General features: G+C 48.8%; 1 protein-coding gene across 1 annotated transcript in view; it reads left to right on the top strand.

Moving 5' to 3' along the window:
• LOC130114012 (septin-7-like) overlaps nucleotides 1-16,406 on the top strand; it is a 28,263-nt gene extending 11,857 nt beyond the window's left edge. Inside the window, exons 3-12 of the mRNA XM_056281734.1 lie at nucleotides 519-619; nucleotides 1,052-1,186; nucleotides 6,110-6,227; nucleotides 6,362-6,454; nucleotides 7,456-7,552; nucleotides 11,014-11,065; nucleotides 12,169-12,294; nucleotides 13,136-13,271; nucleotides 13,504-13,649; nucleotides 15,315-16,406. Of these exons, the coding sequence (XP_056137709.1) occupies nucleotides 519-619; nucleotides 1,052-1,186; nucleotides 6,110-6,227; nucleotides 6,362-6,454; nucleotides 7,456-7,552; nucleotides 11,014-11,065; nucleotides 12,169-12,294; nucleotides 13,136-13,271; nucleotides 13,504-13,649; nucleotides 15,315-15,354 (1,044 nt within the window). The 3' untranslated portion in view covers nucleotides 15,355-16,406. The remainder of the gene's footprint in view (nucleotides 1-518; nucleotides 620-1,051; nucleotides 1,187-6,109; nucleotides 6,228-6,361; nucleotides 6,455-7,455; nucleotides 7,553-11,013; nucleotides 11,066-12,168; nucleotides 12,295-13,135; nucleotides 13,272-13,503; nucleotides 13,650-15,314) is intronic.

A 16,406-nucleotide genomic window follows, 5' to 3' on the forward strand; every position in this document is an offset into this window, starting at 1 on the left:
ATTCATTGTCAGGGGTGGTGCTTTTTTTTTTTTTGCTTTGAGAAAACAATGAGTTCAGGCCCGTTACGCTGATGCTGCTCCGCACAATGACACCCGACTCGCTTATCGCCCGGCAGCCTTCGGCATTACGTGGGCTGAAACAACACTGCCATGTTGTTGGTGTGGGTGTCGGTGGGTGGGTGGGTGGGTGGGTGGGTGCAGTGTCAGTGTACTGAGTGGGAGGTCTCTTGTGTTGTGTATTTCGTGTCAAGTGTGCTTGTGTGTGTGTGCCAGTCTTTGTGTTGTGTATGTGCCAGTTTTAGGAGATGTTGATTAGCAACACTTGAGGTTTTGCATGAGGTTGGGAATCAGAATCGGTTTCGGAGTTTTGTCAGGCGAGTTTTACGGCGTTGGGACACAAACCAGATGTTTCTGTGGATTTGGTTCCTGGTGTACTAGCACTGACATCTGTGTGTGTGTGTGTGTGTGTGTGTGTGTGTGTGTGTGTGTGTGTGTGTGTGTGTGTGTGTGTGTAACAGGTTGAGCAGTCCAAAGTCCTGATAAAGGAAGGAGGAGTCCAGCTCACACTCACCATTGTCGACACGCCAGGGTTTGGAGATGCAGTCGATAACAGCAACTGGTGAGAAACAAGTGTTGTGTTGTTTTGTTTTGTTTGTTTGCTTGTTTATGTGTGTGTGTGTGTGTGTGTGTGTCTATCAGAGGTAGCGATAAAGGGAAGATATTCTAACTGTTGGTCTGATCTTAACCTCAATATTAACCACTCCCTTGAATGTGCCATGTTCAACTGTGCCTAAAAATGACACTTTCTCCTTTTCTCTTCTGCTCACCGTCTCCTCCCCCCCCCCCATTTCGCTCTCCCTTGCTTACATTTTCTTCACCTTCCTTGTCGCTCCTTTCCTTTCTCACATTTCCAACCTCTTTCCCACACTATCCATCTCCCTGCATCTCCTCTCTCGTCTGTCGCCCCTCCCTCCTGTTTCTTCGCCCTCCCGCTGCTCCTTCCTCTTCTCCTCCCAACTCCTGTACGCTACTCTCTCACCAAATTCCCCAGCTGGCAGCCGGTCATCAACTACATTGACAGTAAGTGTGAAGACTTTCTCAACGCTGAGTCAAGGGTCAACCGCCGGCTGATGCCAGACAACAGGGTCCACTGCTGCCTCTACTTCATCGCCCCCTCCGGACATGGGTGGGTATTGCACGGTGTCGAGAGTGGGTTTTGAAACCGTTCACACCTGGGCGGTGTGCACAACGCCGGTCCATAAGGACGGAGAAGATATTACAAGGCGAAGGGGAAAACTGTTGTTGAGGATACCTTCTCCTTTTTTTTTTTTTTTATAAATTTATTTCTGATTTTTCCCTTTTTTTTCTCCCAATTTAGTGGCCAATTGATCCCTATTTTAATTCAAACACCCACCCTCGTATTGCATGCGTTCGCCAGCTGCATCTCTCCGGCCGGCAGTCTCGAAGGAAAGCGCCTCCCCACTTTCGTGACAAGGCGAATCCAAGCCGAACCACCGTTTTTCCGACACACACAGAGACGCATTCACATGACGAACACAAGCCGACTCCGCCCCCCTCCCAAAGACAGCGTTGCCAATGATCGCTGCTTCATCGAGTCCGGCCATAGTTGGATCTGACGAGACCGGGGCGCGAACCCCAGTCCCCAGTGGGCAACTGCGTCGACACCAAGCCGATGCTTAGACCGCTACGCCACCGCGGACTTGGGATACCTTCTCCTTTTAAAGCAGATGTAAGTCGAGGTTTGGGACTCACGGGGGGTGTTACATGAGAGGGGAACTGCCCCCCGTCTGAAGTTACCTACTCCGTCCTGAGCAAAGCCTCTCCGCTACGTGTGAACTCAGAGGATAAAAGCCGCGTCGAGTTATTTACTCTGCCGAACGAAAGGAGATTTGAGCGAGGGGAGAGAGACGGCTCATTGTGCTCGTGAGAGTTTCAGGAAAGGAGCGACATTCCTGGGAGCAAATCACATCAAACCGGCCTGCACGCTGATATGGAAAAGAATATAGTGTCAAAGGGGGCGGTCACGTGACTACAAATCACCAGCGATCCCGAAGTGCAAAAAGCGGCGTTGGATGAGCATTGCGACGCGGGACAAGCTCAGAGGACGTCAATGCATCCATCCAGGAGTCTACCCTCTTCCTGAGGGTAGACTCCTGGATTTCTGCTGGATTTCTTTTCATCTGTGTCTGTGTGTGCTCTCTTTGTAGTCATAGGAGCCTGCAACGGCATGGAGAGGTGTGTGGGTGTGTGCGTGTGCATCATGCGTCTGTACTCTCCGTAGATGAGAGGCCCTCCGACGAGCGTTTGTGACCCACAAGGATTACGTAACACCCACGGTTCTGCTCATGCTCAGTGGAGCACGGCTCTCTATCAGCGAGCCGGCCAGCCAATGAGAATCCAGAGCAGAGCAACTCGCGGACGGGCGCTCGTCTTAGACGCGCACACGCTGCCGCCCCCCGCTCATCGTGGAGTCTCTCACACGGCCTGCGTTCACTTAGTATCGCCGGAGGTTTCGCCGTCCCTCGATATAGTAACTGCGGCGGGAGAGAGGGATTCAAATTAAAGGGCTCGTATCTTCTCCTCGGTGTCCAAACCCACCCGTCGTAGCACAGGCCGCCGCTCCTCTCCTAGTAATAGTGACAAGATGGCCGTTGCGAATGTAGGCCGAGCCGAAGCAGTAAAAATCCGCCTTGTTCGTGAAGCTGCTGGGCTTCACGGAGCTGCTGGTGTGAAAATGCCAATTGAGGGGATTTTCAACACATAAAGCCATTCCCCGAATAAGATCGAGGAGATGGCCTTGAAGTTACGATCCTGAAGGTTTTACATGCAGGCATTTTCTTATTTTTTGGGGGATTTTTTTTTTTCTCCCATCGTACCCGGCCAATTACCCCGCTCCTCTGAGCCGTCCCGGTCGCTGCTCCGCCCCCCTCTGCCTATCCGGGGAGGGCTGCAGACCACCACGTGCCTCCCCCGATACATGTGGAGTCGCCAGCCGCTTCTTTTCACCTGACAGTGAGGAGTTTCGCCAGGGGGACGTAGCAGCATGTAGGAGGCTGACACTATTCCCTCCAGTCCCCCTCCACCCACCCCGAACGGGCACCCCGACCCACCAGAGGAGGCGCTAGTGCAGCGACCAGGACACATACCCACATCCGGCTTCCCACCCGCAGACGCGGCCAATTGTGTCTGTGGGGACGCCCGACCGAGCCGGAGGTAACACGGGGATTCGAACCGGCGATCCCCGTGTTGGTAGGCAACAGAATAGACCGCTATGCTACCCGGACGCCACGGGGTGGTGACTTAATAAGGAAAAACGATGTGCTGCAAAGCGTTTTCCATCTTCAGCGTCGGAGCCAAATGAAGAAGAGGAAAGCGAGCAGCAGAAGTGACGAGGAAGTAGAGTTGTTGTGGCTAGCAAGCAGATACGGCAGAAGACACTCGTAAAAGACCTTCACCCACAGATACGACACAGAAGGTTCTGCCATGTTGGGCTTTTTATTGGGGGGGTGGGGGTCGGCGGTGAGGCAACAATACTGGCACCTCTGTGTCATTTTGAACAGATCTCTTGGATTTGGATCTGGAGTTTGGCTCAAACACAGTTACAGTTACCACAGGCCAGAATAGGTGTCAGTAAGTTAAACGAGAGGGACGATCTCCGGGAATGTCGACGTTCCTCTCAGTGTCCACATGTGTTATGTGTTTAGGTTGCTCAGCTCCTTTACCAACCCCCCCCCCCAGTATTTAGTCCCTTTCTGCTGTTTTTGTGATGGTTCAAAGTGTGTTGGATGACAGAACTCAGGCCTGTTGGCTTTCATCTCTCACTCTTGATAGACAGATGGATGGATGGATGGATGGATGGATGGATGGATGGATGGATGGATGGACGGATGGATGGATGGATGGGTACCTGCATCTGAGCTGCATGTAACTTATATTTTTGTCAGCAATAAGCTTCTTTGAAAGCAAAAGTCTTGACTGCGATACCGTAGCATCAGTCCAGCGGTTCGAGACGCAGGCGTGGGTCAAACAGGATTTGCAAATACTTCAGATGGTTGCATTTTGTTTACTCTGCTGTTCCGGCTGGTTGGTTCTCCGTCACGAATACGACCCGAAAGTTTAACCGAACGGGCCGAACAGACCCTACTCTTGCGGCATCCCAAGCAAACCCTTACCCATAAATAACAATTATCCGCAAGTACCGTCTGACCCCGCTCTGTTAGAAACCACTGAAACATGACAAGTGTTTCGGTTCGACTTAAAAGTCACTACCTCCTCTGGCTCCTGGCCCCGACCCCCTCGCCCACCTCACCCCCCCCCCGACTCCTCCTATCTCCTCCTGCTCAGACACACATACCCCCCGACCGCTCATTTATCAGGGGGCTCGCTCAGCGAAGGGCCTCTTTGATGCGTCGCCAGTCTGAACTCTTGTAAACAGACACGCATGTGTGGAAAGGCAAGCTCACGCATGAGTATTGTCTCCTGTCCTCCCCAAGTTCACCAAGGAGCAGCGCTCCGCCCCGACCCCGTGCTGAGCTTTTAGTAAAAGTGGGACAGTCTCTCTCTCTTTCGCTCCCTCTCTAACTCGTACACCCACTCTGACCCATGAACAGCTGGTTTGTGCCGTCTTTGTATTTCTGCATTCCTTGGATTTGCTGCCACCCCCTGCACACACATGCACACACACACACACAGACACAGTATTTCCCACACACACAAGCATGCATACAGCCATACAAACGTGCAGTTAGTTTGCATGTGTGCGTATAAACTGAAATGGACATCCATATAGGCGCGTGGTAAACGTGCACCAACAACGTCCAAGCGAACACACAAACACACACACACACACACAAATGGAGACAGAAGTGAGAGTATGCTTCTCCATGTATAGCCCCCACCTCCAGTTGTACCTCAACAGCCCCACAGCATTGGTGCCGGGGAAGAGCTGCTTCTCTGTGGCCCAGGCAACTGAAGAAGAACCCCTTGATGGGGAGCTGCACTGACTGAGCATTACAGCACCTATCCCTCATCAGCGTCTAATGACGTTATCACCAGTGGTCACCAGGGGAAAACACATCCCTCAGAGAGTCACCATTCTTTGGTGTCCATTGTTTCTTTGCTGTGGGCTACTTCCATTGCTTTGTGGGGCATGTGAGCCCCCTCTTGGTGATTGTGTGCATTACATTAGTTTCTCCAGTGAGGCAGTCAGAGACGCTCACAAGGCACAGTGTTGAGATCCATCCATCCATCCATCCAAACAGCTTATCCTGCTCTCAGGGCTGAGGGGAATGCTGGAGCCTATCCCAGCAGTCATTGGGCGGCAGGCGGGGAGACACCCTGGACAGGCCGCCGGGCCCCGTTTTGGTATCTGGGTGTCAAGTATGAAACCGGCAAGCATGCGTGACCTCTGCTGCAGAGGTGGAAAAAGTATAAAGTGGAAGTGTTGCTTATTCTCGTCAGAGTAAAGTCCAGGCAAAGTTAGTCAAAATAAAAAAAAAAGTAGTTCTTTAAAACCATGTGGTTACCTTTCAGGAAAATTGGAAGTTTTTATTTTTGCACGTCTCCATAACATTTTTTTATGTTTCTTGGAGACACTTGGATGGTTTTAATGAACACATGGTCCAAGGTTTGGGGATGGGTCCTTTAGCTCATGTCAGCAAAGCTCTGGCGTCCATTCAAAGTGAGGGTTTCAGATCTGACTGCTCTGATATCTAAAGCGTTACTATTTTCAAGTATAAGTAATGATTTCTCCAGAAGATAAACATGTTTGTCATTGTTTGCTCAATGCCCTCTAGTTTGGTGTAACTGCTGTGTAAATACTCCCTTCGTTTGCATTATCCGTTAAGCCTCCGCTAGCACAAACACAATACATCTCATTCACTCTTGCATAGGAGTGAAATGGATGGATGGGCTCTCCGGCTCAACCTTTTTGTATCACTGGTTTGAGAAAAAAATGACCATGGGGGGGGGGGTGGGGGGTATTGAAAAATCCATACACATGAGAGATGTGTTATCAAATGTACTCATGATGTGTAAAGTGTATTTTTGTGTTGGGTTGCTCAGAGCTGTGTTTATGTCTCCTCTTCAGTTTAAAGCCATTAGACATCGAGTTCATGAAGAGACTCCATGACAAGGTCAACGTCATCCCTCTAATTGCCAAGGCGGACACATTGACACCTGAAGAATGCCAGCTTTTCAAAAAACAGGTGTGTGTGTGTGTGTGTGTGTGTGTGTGTATACGTATATATATATGTGTGTGTGTCTGCGTGCACACATGCGTGCTTGCACCTATCTGTCTGCATGTGTGTGCACTTCTTAATTTGTCCTCTCTACTCCCCAGATTATGAAGGAGATTCAGGAACACAAGATAAAGATCTATGAGTTTCCAGACACAGAGGACGACGAGGACAGTAAGCTCATCCGCAAGATCAAGGTACTGTGGACCAGACGGCTCGAACAAAGAGCGGCGTCCCGCTCGGGTTGTTTTTTAGCTTCGTGCCAGAGTGACCCATATTCAGCATAAGGAATCAAAGCTTTGTAATCCCTCTTCGCGAGGCGAGAGAGAGACAAACAGAGAGACGAGGGAGTGGGTACGGAGGCACAAACAGCCAGCAAATCAGTCTGTGTGTTAGTCAATAACTCTCCCCTGCAGCACCCTCCGGCCTATTGTCCGTGCCTGTCAGCCGCATTATCCAACTGCTCATCAATACTATATATAGACCCAGTTTAATGACTTTCCCCAGCAATTATCATCCATGCTAATTATCCGCCCCAGTAATTGTTGCCTCTGGTAACAAGCGTGTTGTTCTCTTTGTTTGTTTCTCCCTTTTGATATATACATATGCTGAAAACCTTACTCATCATCGTCTCTATTACAGAAGACGTTGCTTGGGCGCGGTCGTGTATTATCATGGCCATAGCGCCGGTGGCGGCCGACATTGTAGGAGCAGCAGTGAAGGGTTATTTGTGTTAAAGCAAGGGAAATTATGTTTCACTTGCACTGTTTGAGATTTGGACTTTTGCCATAATTGTATGTATGTATGTATGTATGTATGTATGTATGTATGTATGTATGTATGTATGTATGTATGTATGTATGTATGTATGTATGTATGTATGTATGTATGTATTGATGTCATAGCGGCGTGATAAGCAATGCATAAACTGATCCCACTCCCAGAAGAATAGGCATAAAATGTGCGACTTAGCGTTACATTTAAAGTTTTAACTTTCTGTGAGTATTCACTCTGGTACTGTGGGCTTAAGAAAAAAAACATACAGTATAATTGCGGCCACGTCGTGTGTTGTGGATGTGCGGGGCCGCTTTCAACTTTGTGCCAGTTTTGCAAATTCGCTATTGTCATATCTGATGCTGCCCAGAAAAATACATTTTATGCATTGTATTATATATATTTTTTTTAAATTCTGCTTCAGGAGAAGATGCCGCTGGCGGTAGTCGGCAGCAATGTGGTGATTGAGGTGAACGGCAGAAAGGTCAGAGGTCGCCAGTACCCCTGGGGCGTGGCAGAAGGTAGGTCCACCCAGACCACCGCCAGGCTCTCTGAAGGACAGAAGAAAAGAGCTCCCATTATGTGACCAAGCTGCAAAGGCGACACTCGGCTGTATTGTCAGTAAATGAGCCATCGAATGAGCTTTATCATCAAAACTTCCGGGTCGTGCCGGGGACACACTAAAGGGGTGGCCCCACCGCTCGGGGTCCAGATTTCACTGCGGTGTCAAGACGTACAGTTTTTTTTCCCTTTCGAAGAAGGTTGAATCAGTTCATCCGGATGCAACGTTGTGTCCGGATGAGCTGATTCAACCTTCTTTGATTTTCCTACCTGGATTATTGAGCATGCAGCAAGACAGTTTTTCCCTTTAGATGTGCCATATCTGTCCTTACCCTAAGGGACATACACTTTATTTCCCCCACCAGATTTTTTATGTTATTTTTCTATGAAGACGGGGTACTTCTGTGTGTCGTTGCATCTTGGTCAGACAATGGCGCCTGTGAAACGAGGAGCCGAAGCGTGTTGGTGGGTCGTTGTTACTGTTGTGTGTAGTGTCGGCGAATCTCCGACAAGAATCCCTCCACCCACCCCGTTATGCACACACACACACACGCCCACACCTTTCATACGGCGTGGGTCTGACACCGACCGGGATTCTGGAAAAGGAGGACAGACAAAGTGCATTGTGGGATATGCTGTTCCTGTATGGCAGCGAGGGCTGGCTCGCCCCAGTCGGAGAAAGAGACTTAAATTGTCGCTGTGTTTTCACCCTTAGCCACGATGAGTTGTTGTTAGCGGTCTGACATTGGCTTTTACTGAGTTATCTCTTGTTCTTAAGTCCTCTGTAAGACAGGCTATACACAGGTACTCTTAAATATCGTTCATTTTGAAGTGTTGCTCTGTGGTTGACCGTTTATCAGTCTTTCACTTTTTTCATTTCTTTTTTTTCTTCCCCTGTGTTTTCTTTTTCTATTCTTTTCCATGACTTACAGAGGGCATTTTTGGTAAACAAAGTCACCTTTCACTTTTTACCACTCCCCTCCTACACCCCTCTTTCTCAGCCTACCCCCCCCCCCTTCCGCCCCTCTTTTTTCTCCACCCTTTCTCTTGCTATGTTGTCTCACCATTAGGCTGATGGTCAAACCGATGCTCTAATCAGACTTGGGCTAAAAAAAAAAAAAACCCGATGAAATATTTTCGGATACACCGATGCATGCGGTCAACTTCAATTTAAATCTCCCCCAAATTTCTAATCGTCACGTGTATCCGGGTATTTACAAGATATTTCCGCATTTTTGTCCCAGGTCTGATGCTGTTAATAGTCATGGAGAAAACTAGAGGCTGTTTGGTGCTGATGCTGCTGCTGCTGCTGCAATAGAACTGCATCATCTTCTAACTGTGTGGCTCCCTTCTCTGCTCCTGTGACAACACATAGCGGAGCACATGTGGTTATAGCCCAGCGTCATCACACCTGGTTCAGCTCACTACACGTCTTGTTTGAGGTGAACCAGTTGTGTTATCAGAGGGGCCAAACCCAAAAGGTGTGCAGCGCTAAGGTTGTTACTGGACCAAAGATCGGGATCCACCGTATTAACTCATCGCTTATAGGCTCATCACGAGTGGCCTATGGGGAGGTTTAGCTCCTCTGAAAGGGCATGTACCGTAGCTTCTTGCTAAAGTCATCATTAAGGTAACATTTGGCTTGGCACCGTGAGTTCTCGCACGTCGTTTCGGGGAACGGGAGGTTGGGCGTTGAAGCCTTTCACATGTAGACAGTCGCACTTAAACGCATGTTCCACGTAAACAGCTGTGTGCTCTCGACTCATGAAGTCAACGTAGTTCATCATCATGGCCTAAGTCAACAGTGCTAGTAGCTACGGCTCTGGCTCAAAACACCTGATGGACAGAGTTGCTTTGGCAACAGTAGTTTTCCATCAATATCCATGTCACCTGGGCAAATAACTGACCAATCAAGGGCTTCTGCAAGGAATCAGCTAAGGTATTGTTTTTTTTTCCTTTCTATACATCAGGTGTTTTTTGCTATCCGTCTAAAAGTTGGGTCTGTACCCCGCTAGAGTTAGTCACAACCCCTGTTGTGTTTGCCATGACCCCTGTGATCCCTCACAGCCCCTCTGCTTGACCTTCCATTGAGACTAGCGCTCCCAACTGGTCATGGTTCGAACCTCTTGTAACACCCGCCCCCCTCCCCCCCCCCCCCAATCACCCTAAAAGTTCACTCCACTTCGGCCGGTCAGCTGGGTAGGTGCAGGCTATGGTGTTATTCTGGGCCAAATCTGGGCTGAATCTGGGCCAAATTGCGGGTGGATTCTGGGTCAGATGTGGGCAGAGTCTGAGCCATAATAACCCATGCGCCTCAGGCCCAGATTTTGCCCCCAACATGGTGTGACCGTAACTGAAAAACCATACCCCTCCCCTCCGTCAGAGCTCCCTCAGCTAGAAGAGACAGGAGGTGATTGGCTGGCTTGGAATGCCAAGGAGCAGGACTCCTTAAGTTTCATCAATGGTAAGGTGTCCTCCTTGTTCGCTCCCCTGATGTTGATTGACCGCCGGCGGGGCGGAGGTTCACCGATAAGGAGTGCCGTTTTTGATGAGGCAGAGAGCGAGGTGATCATTCTCCAACACCACACACATCCGCCGCAGCAGTCTATCTGCAGTCCTTTTCCAGAATCCCATCCGATCACCCGATCATGTAACCACATCGCCGATGTCGAGACGAAAGCTCACAGTCATCTAACTGTCGGATGTGAAAGGGAACGTGTGCTGCCGTTTGTCTGACCCAGACATGTCCTCTCTCCTGTCTTGCGTGTCAGGATTTGAACGGTGTGACGTCTGTCTTGACTTTTGAATTAACTCGCTTAATGTGTGCGTTTACTCAGTACTAATGCCAATGTCTCACGTGTCTTTTACTGTTGCTCTGTACCCAGACCACATCTGGAATACCGTCAATGTGCCCTTACCTGTGTGAAACACCTGACGAGCAAATGAGTGTTGTGTCCTGTGGTGTGTATGTGGGGTCTTGCTCCGTGAACTCAGCTTAATATAGCGTCATTTTTGTGCGTGTGTGATTTTTGCTTGTTTTTGTTTTTGTTTCTACATTGCATTGGTGTCACTCACCAAAATTCACTCCTAATATTACCATCTCTCTTTGACTGCCTCGGTATCTGTGCCACTTACAAACTAGAGATTAACCCCGCCAAGTTGACACCAAGTCTGCTGCACTTACTTTCATTTGGCCTCCCCCCCACATTAGACCAGATAGCACCCACAGTACCCGGAAGTTAGACGCATGTCGAGCATCGGTAGACGCCCAGATATCACTGCTTGCTTTGTATTTGTAGTTAGATTGTAGTGATAGACCATTTAATGGTGTCTTTTGTGAAGCTGTGCCGCGCAGATTTAAAGAGGCGACGCTAATATTTGCATCATTCTCTCTCTTTGTTTTGCCGCCTTTGTGTTTCAGTGGAGAACGGAGAGCACTGTGACTTCACCGTGCTACGAAACATGCTGATCAGGTGAGACACCGGCCGAACATCACACTCCCTTAACTCCATAGGACTCTATGCATCAAAACCTGCCTGACGGGCGTCCGGGTAGCGTGGCGGCCTACTAACACGGGGATCGGATCCTCGTGTTACCTCCACCTTGGTCGGGCATCCCTACAGCCACACTCGGCCGTGTCTGCGGGTGGGAAGCCGGATGTGGGTGTGTGTCCTGGTCGCTGCACTAGCGCCTCCTCTGGTCGGTCGGGGCGCCAGTTCAGGGGGGAACTGGGGGGAATAGCGTGATCCTCCCACCCGCTACGTCCCCCTGGTGAAACTCCTCACTGTCAGGTGAAAAGAAGCGGCTGGCGACTCCACATGTATGGGAGGAGGCACGTGGCAGTCTGCAGCCCTCCCCGGATCGGCAGAGGGATGGAGCAGCGACCGGGACGGCTCGGAAGAGTGGGGTAATTGGCCGGATACAATCGGGGTAAAAAGGGGGGGAAACCCCCCCCCCCCAAAAAAATGAAACGGCATTCATTTTTTTTTGCTACGTAGCATTATAAGCACACTTGTATTGCTCTTTCAGATCTGGGAACACGACGTATTCTCCACTTCGGTGTGGAAGTAGGTTTTGGGAAGCCTTTTGTATCAGAGCTCGACATCTCTCCGCAAAGCAAATTATACGGAGCTGGACCCACAACACTCGGCTCAGATTAGAATGACATTTTTATGTAACTACATGGTTTCAGGCCGGGCTCAGCTTCACATTTCTCCGTCCCACTGGTAACTCCACGCCTGCTTTAAACATAGAAAGCAAAGAGCACTTGTAAGTGCTGTGTGTCGTCGGTCTGTTTGATTCTGTTACCATAACTCTGCCCGACTTCCCTATTGTCCCTATTGCCCTTCTATCACACACACACACACACACACACACACACCGACCTCCTTCCCGCTCCCCTTTTTACTCCTCGCCCCCGCTCCTCTTTGCCTACCGCCCTCATTTCCGTTTGACTCTCCTCTTCTCACGCCACTCTTCTCCATCCCCCGCCCTCTCTCATGTCCTCCTGTCTCTCACCGTCACGCTTCCTCTCACCTCCCCCTCACCCTCCTCTTCTCCTCTTCTCCTCCTGTAGGACCCACATGCAGGACTTAAAGGACGTCACCAACAACGTCCACTACGAAAACTACCGCAGCAAGAAACTGGCGGCTGTCACCTGCAACGGCGTGGACACCTCCAAAACCAAAGGACAGCTCACCAAGTAAGACACGCTCGCTTTCTCCAACCTCGTGAGTAAGAAACCGCTCACGGTCCACATAAGCAAAGGAGGGGGTTCCACTTTTAGAATTGTGAGGCAAGATTTGCAGATTTGTGTTGGCTCGACAGCTCCGCTCCGTGTCCCGTGTTGTGGTGACCTCATTGCGTTCCTCCTTGAGTGCATTTGGTTCAGCCGAAGGTCTGAATGTTTTGAACTTAAGTTTCGCTGTTTGATTTTACCAACGCTGTAAAGCTGTTGACCATCCCAATGGCGTTTGACTCTTTTCTGCCTGGTTTTCTATGCACGCCTTCCCTGTACTGCTTTGACACCCCAAAAAGTCACTTTCATAGGAGTGTCCAGGCAGCATGGCGGTCTATCCCGTCAGCGGTTCAAATCCCCGTGTTACCCCCGGCTTGGTCAGGCTTCCCTACAATCGGCCTTGTCTGCGGGTGGGAAGCCGGATGTGGGTGTGTGTCCTGGTTGCTGCACTAGCGCCTCCTCTGGTCGGTCGGGGTGCCTGTTCAGGAGGGAGAGGGAACTGGGGGGGGAATAGCGTGATCCTCCCACACGCTACATCCCCCTGGTGAAACTCCTCACTGTCAGGTGAAAAGAAGCAGCTGGCGACTCCACATGTATGGGAGGAGGCATGTGGTGGTCTGCAGCCCTCCCCGGATCGGCAGAGGGGGTGGAGCAGCCCCCCCCGGATCGGCAGAGGGGGTGGAGCAGCGACCGGGACGGCTCGGAAGAGTGGGGTAATTGGCCGGATACAATTGGGGAGAAAAATCCAAAAAAAAAAAGTCAGTTTCGTTGACCTTTGCATTTTGCCATCTGCCCTTTTCAAAAGGAGTCCCCTGGCCCAGATGGAAGAGGAGCGGAGGGAGCACGTGATGAAGATGAAGAAGATGGAGACAGAGATGGAGCAGGTGTTTGAGATGAAGGTCAAGGAGAAGAAACAGAAACTGAAGGACTCTGAGGCCGAGGTAGGCCAAGGAATATGTTTGCGTTTGGGAATTTCTGTGTGTGTGTGTGTGTGTGTGTGTATATGTGTGTGTGTGTGTGTGTGTGTGTGTGTGTGTGACAGAGAGAGAGAGTGAAAAAGTAGTGGGGTGTGTCGTGCACCGTCGTGATTGTCGCTATATTTTGGAGCGCTACATGCTGTTTTTATGTTACGCAACAACGTCACGCTCGTCCCCAACTGTCACCTCCTCCCAGCTGGAGCGGCGTCACGAGCAGATGAAGAAGAACCTGGAGGCCCAGTACAAAGAGCTGGAGGAGAAGAGACGCGTGTTTGAGGAGGAGAAGGCCAACTGGGAGGCACAGCAGAGGATTCTGGAGCAGCAGAAACTGGACGCCTCCAAGTGAGTAACTCAAACACATCTGTCCAGGTGTTTCGTTGTGCGGTTGGAGGGGATGGAAAATTAAAAATGCAGTCCAACAGCGGTGTCGCGACCGCCTAAAGAAATGTGCCACATCATCTGACAAAACCGTTAGGATTAATAAAACTACTATGTAAGAGAGGATATTTTGGAGGGTAATTTCACTTAAATACAGGTGTATTAACTTCCAGTTGCTGTCTTTCCTTGTTTCTGCAATAAATCATAGTTAGGAATCAGCATGCTAATATTAACACTTAAAGTTGTATTTGTTAGATTCAGTTGGACTAACGAGCCTGAGTATTGTTGCACTAGACAGCATCACACTTGGAAATGCACTTTATTTTGTTTCCCCTTACTGACCCAGTTTGATTGTACTTTGGAAGAAGAAGAAAAAAAAAAGCGCTGCGTGTATTTCAAGTATTTGAAAAATCTGAAAAATGTAAACTCCGCTCAGGTGTGTTGGACTCCTGATGCTTCAAATCAGATGTGTGCACACTTCACACACGCGGCGACTGTCTGTGTGAAACGGGTTTGCTAAAGCGCCGTAACCACCTGTACCATAGTACACTTCTAATCATTCATTCATTCATCCATTCATTCATCATCCAAACCCTTTATCCTACTCAGGGTCGCAGGGATATAATAATTAATGGCTACTAATGATATAAATAGATAATAGAATAAATAATAATTAATTATAATAATTAATGACATTAATGACTTATAATAATTGTAATATTATAACCTATCATGTCATGAATTATAGTCCCCGCCACCCTGAGAGCAGGATAAGCGGTTTGGGTAATGGATGGACAGATGGATGAATTATAGTTATGAATGTCTGAATGTGTTATTGTACAGACTGCAGACCCCGGAAGGGTTTTGCTGTCTAAGTGCATCCCAGGTTTACAAGTCTTAGGCTGTTTTGAGGACTGAAGGAGAGAGGGGAGTGCTGGGGGTTATGCCTAGTTGAATTAGCACAAAGCAAATGTATAGTACATTTTGGATACTCTGTTTTTTTAATGTGGGGGCTCCGGTTTCCTCCCACGGTCCAAAGACATGTTGGTCAGCTGAATCGGCCATACTTAATTGTCCCTAGGTGTGTATGTGTGTGTGTGTGTGTGGGCCCTGTGATGGACTGGCGGCCTGTCCAGGGTGTCTCCCCGCCTGCCGCCCACTGACTGCTGAGATAGGCTCCAGCATCCCGCTACCCCGGTTGGGATAAGTGGCTTGGATAATGGACTGATGGTTGCTTTTAATGTCATGGTCCATCTCATATGTTTCCTGTGAGCAAGCCGCCATCTCACGTTCCTTGTCAGTTGTTGCACAAGGAAAGCAGATTTTGATTCTAATGCTGCACAACACACACACATAAATAAATATATAGGCAGAGATGGTGTTAGATGTAGGCGTGCTTGGTTGTGTTTAGCGGGGCCACTCCTGATTCTTCCTGCCTCCCCACCTGTATTGTATGTGTGGTCCATCAGACCATATAGTACCTTTATCGTATGGTCTGATGGCATTCATAACACACTCACCCTAACCTAATTGTAATGCAAACAAAATGTTTTTAGCGGTTTGCCTCGTGTATCTTTCTACATGATGCTGTAATAATTTTCCCTCTCTCTTTCCTTTTCCCCCTCACAGGACAATGGAAAAGAACAAGAAGAAAGGAAAAATCTTTTAAGGGATAAAAATGTACTCGCTCATTTTTAAGCAAACACAAACTCATTTTTCATGCCCTCTGAAGTTATCATTATCTATGGCCCTCAACACACTCACAGGAACACATGGGTGCACACACACACACACACACACACACACACACATGCACAGACCTACATATACATTTCACACAAAGGCTTAAATTATACTCGGCACATTCCGGAACAACATCCTGTGTGTGGTTATCTAGTTTTACTTGCAGTATATGTGGCATGGTCATCGCACAACTCACATATGAAAAACCAGTGAAAATGGGGAATAATGTCAAGAGTTTACGATGATGAGGAAACCTTCGTTCCTCTGAGCTACGGCATCACATGTGGCAGGGGTCATGCATAGCCATTTCTTTATGTAGTATTTGTATGTTCTCTAGATGTTATGCAGATATACATGGTACATGCATATACCATACCATGTCATATGCAGTCTTTCTTTCATTTCCTCCAAAAACGTACAGCCAAGAAAGGAGGAGATTTAACACATTGGTGATATGTGTAGAGGCACACACCTAGGTGCGTGCACACGTCACTACTCCCGGGCAAACGCTTGCTGAATACACCGCATGTGTGGTAGAGGGTAGAATGTATGTGAAGGAAGGCGTATGAATCAGGTAGGAGGAAGAAGGTTGTCTGGAGTGGAGACTTTAACAGGCGAGGTAAAAGAAGTGAAAGGCATAAAGACATCTTATTTGGTATAAAGGCAGGTGCCAGTGTGTGTGTGTGTGTGTGTGTGTGTGTGTGTATTTTTATTGTTTTGTGTGTGGGTGCACAGCATTTGTTTGAGGTCATAGATATTTCCTGATAATGCAGTCATGAACCATGATTCAAGTTTTTACTCAGCAGCACTCGAAAAGATCAACGATGTAAGAGTGCCCAGAATATGGTCTGTTTCAGTGCAACATGTGGGTTTGATGGTTCAGCTTTTCATCTTTGGGTTGTGTGTGTGTGTGTGTGTGTGTGTGTGTGTGTGTGTGTGTGTGTGTGTGTGTGTGTGTGTGTGTGTGTGTGAGAGTGA

Source organism: Lampris incognitus, chromosome 6 (genome assembly GCF_029633865.1).
Source record: "Lampris incognitus isolate fLamInc1 chromosome 6, fLamInc1.hap2, whole genome shotgun sequence".
Taxonomy (NCBI): Eukaryota; Metazoa; Chordata; class Actinopteri; order Lampriformes; family Lampridae; genus Lampris; species Lampris incognitus.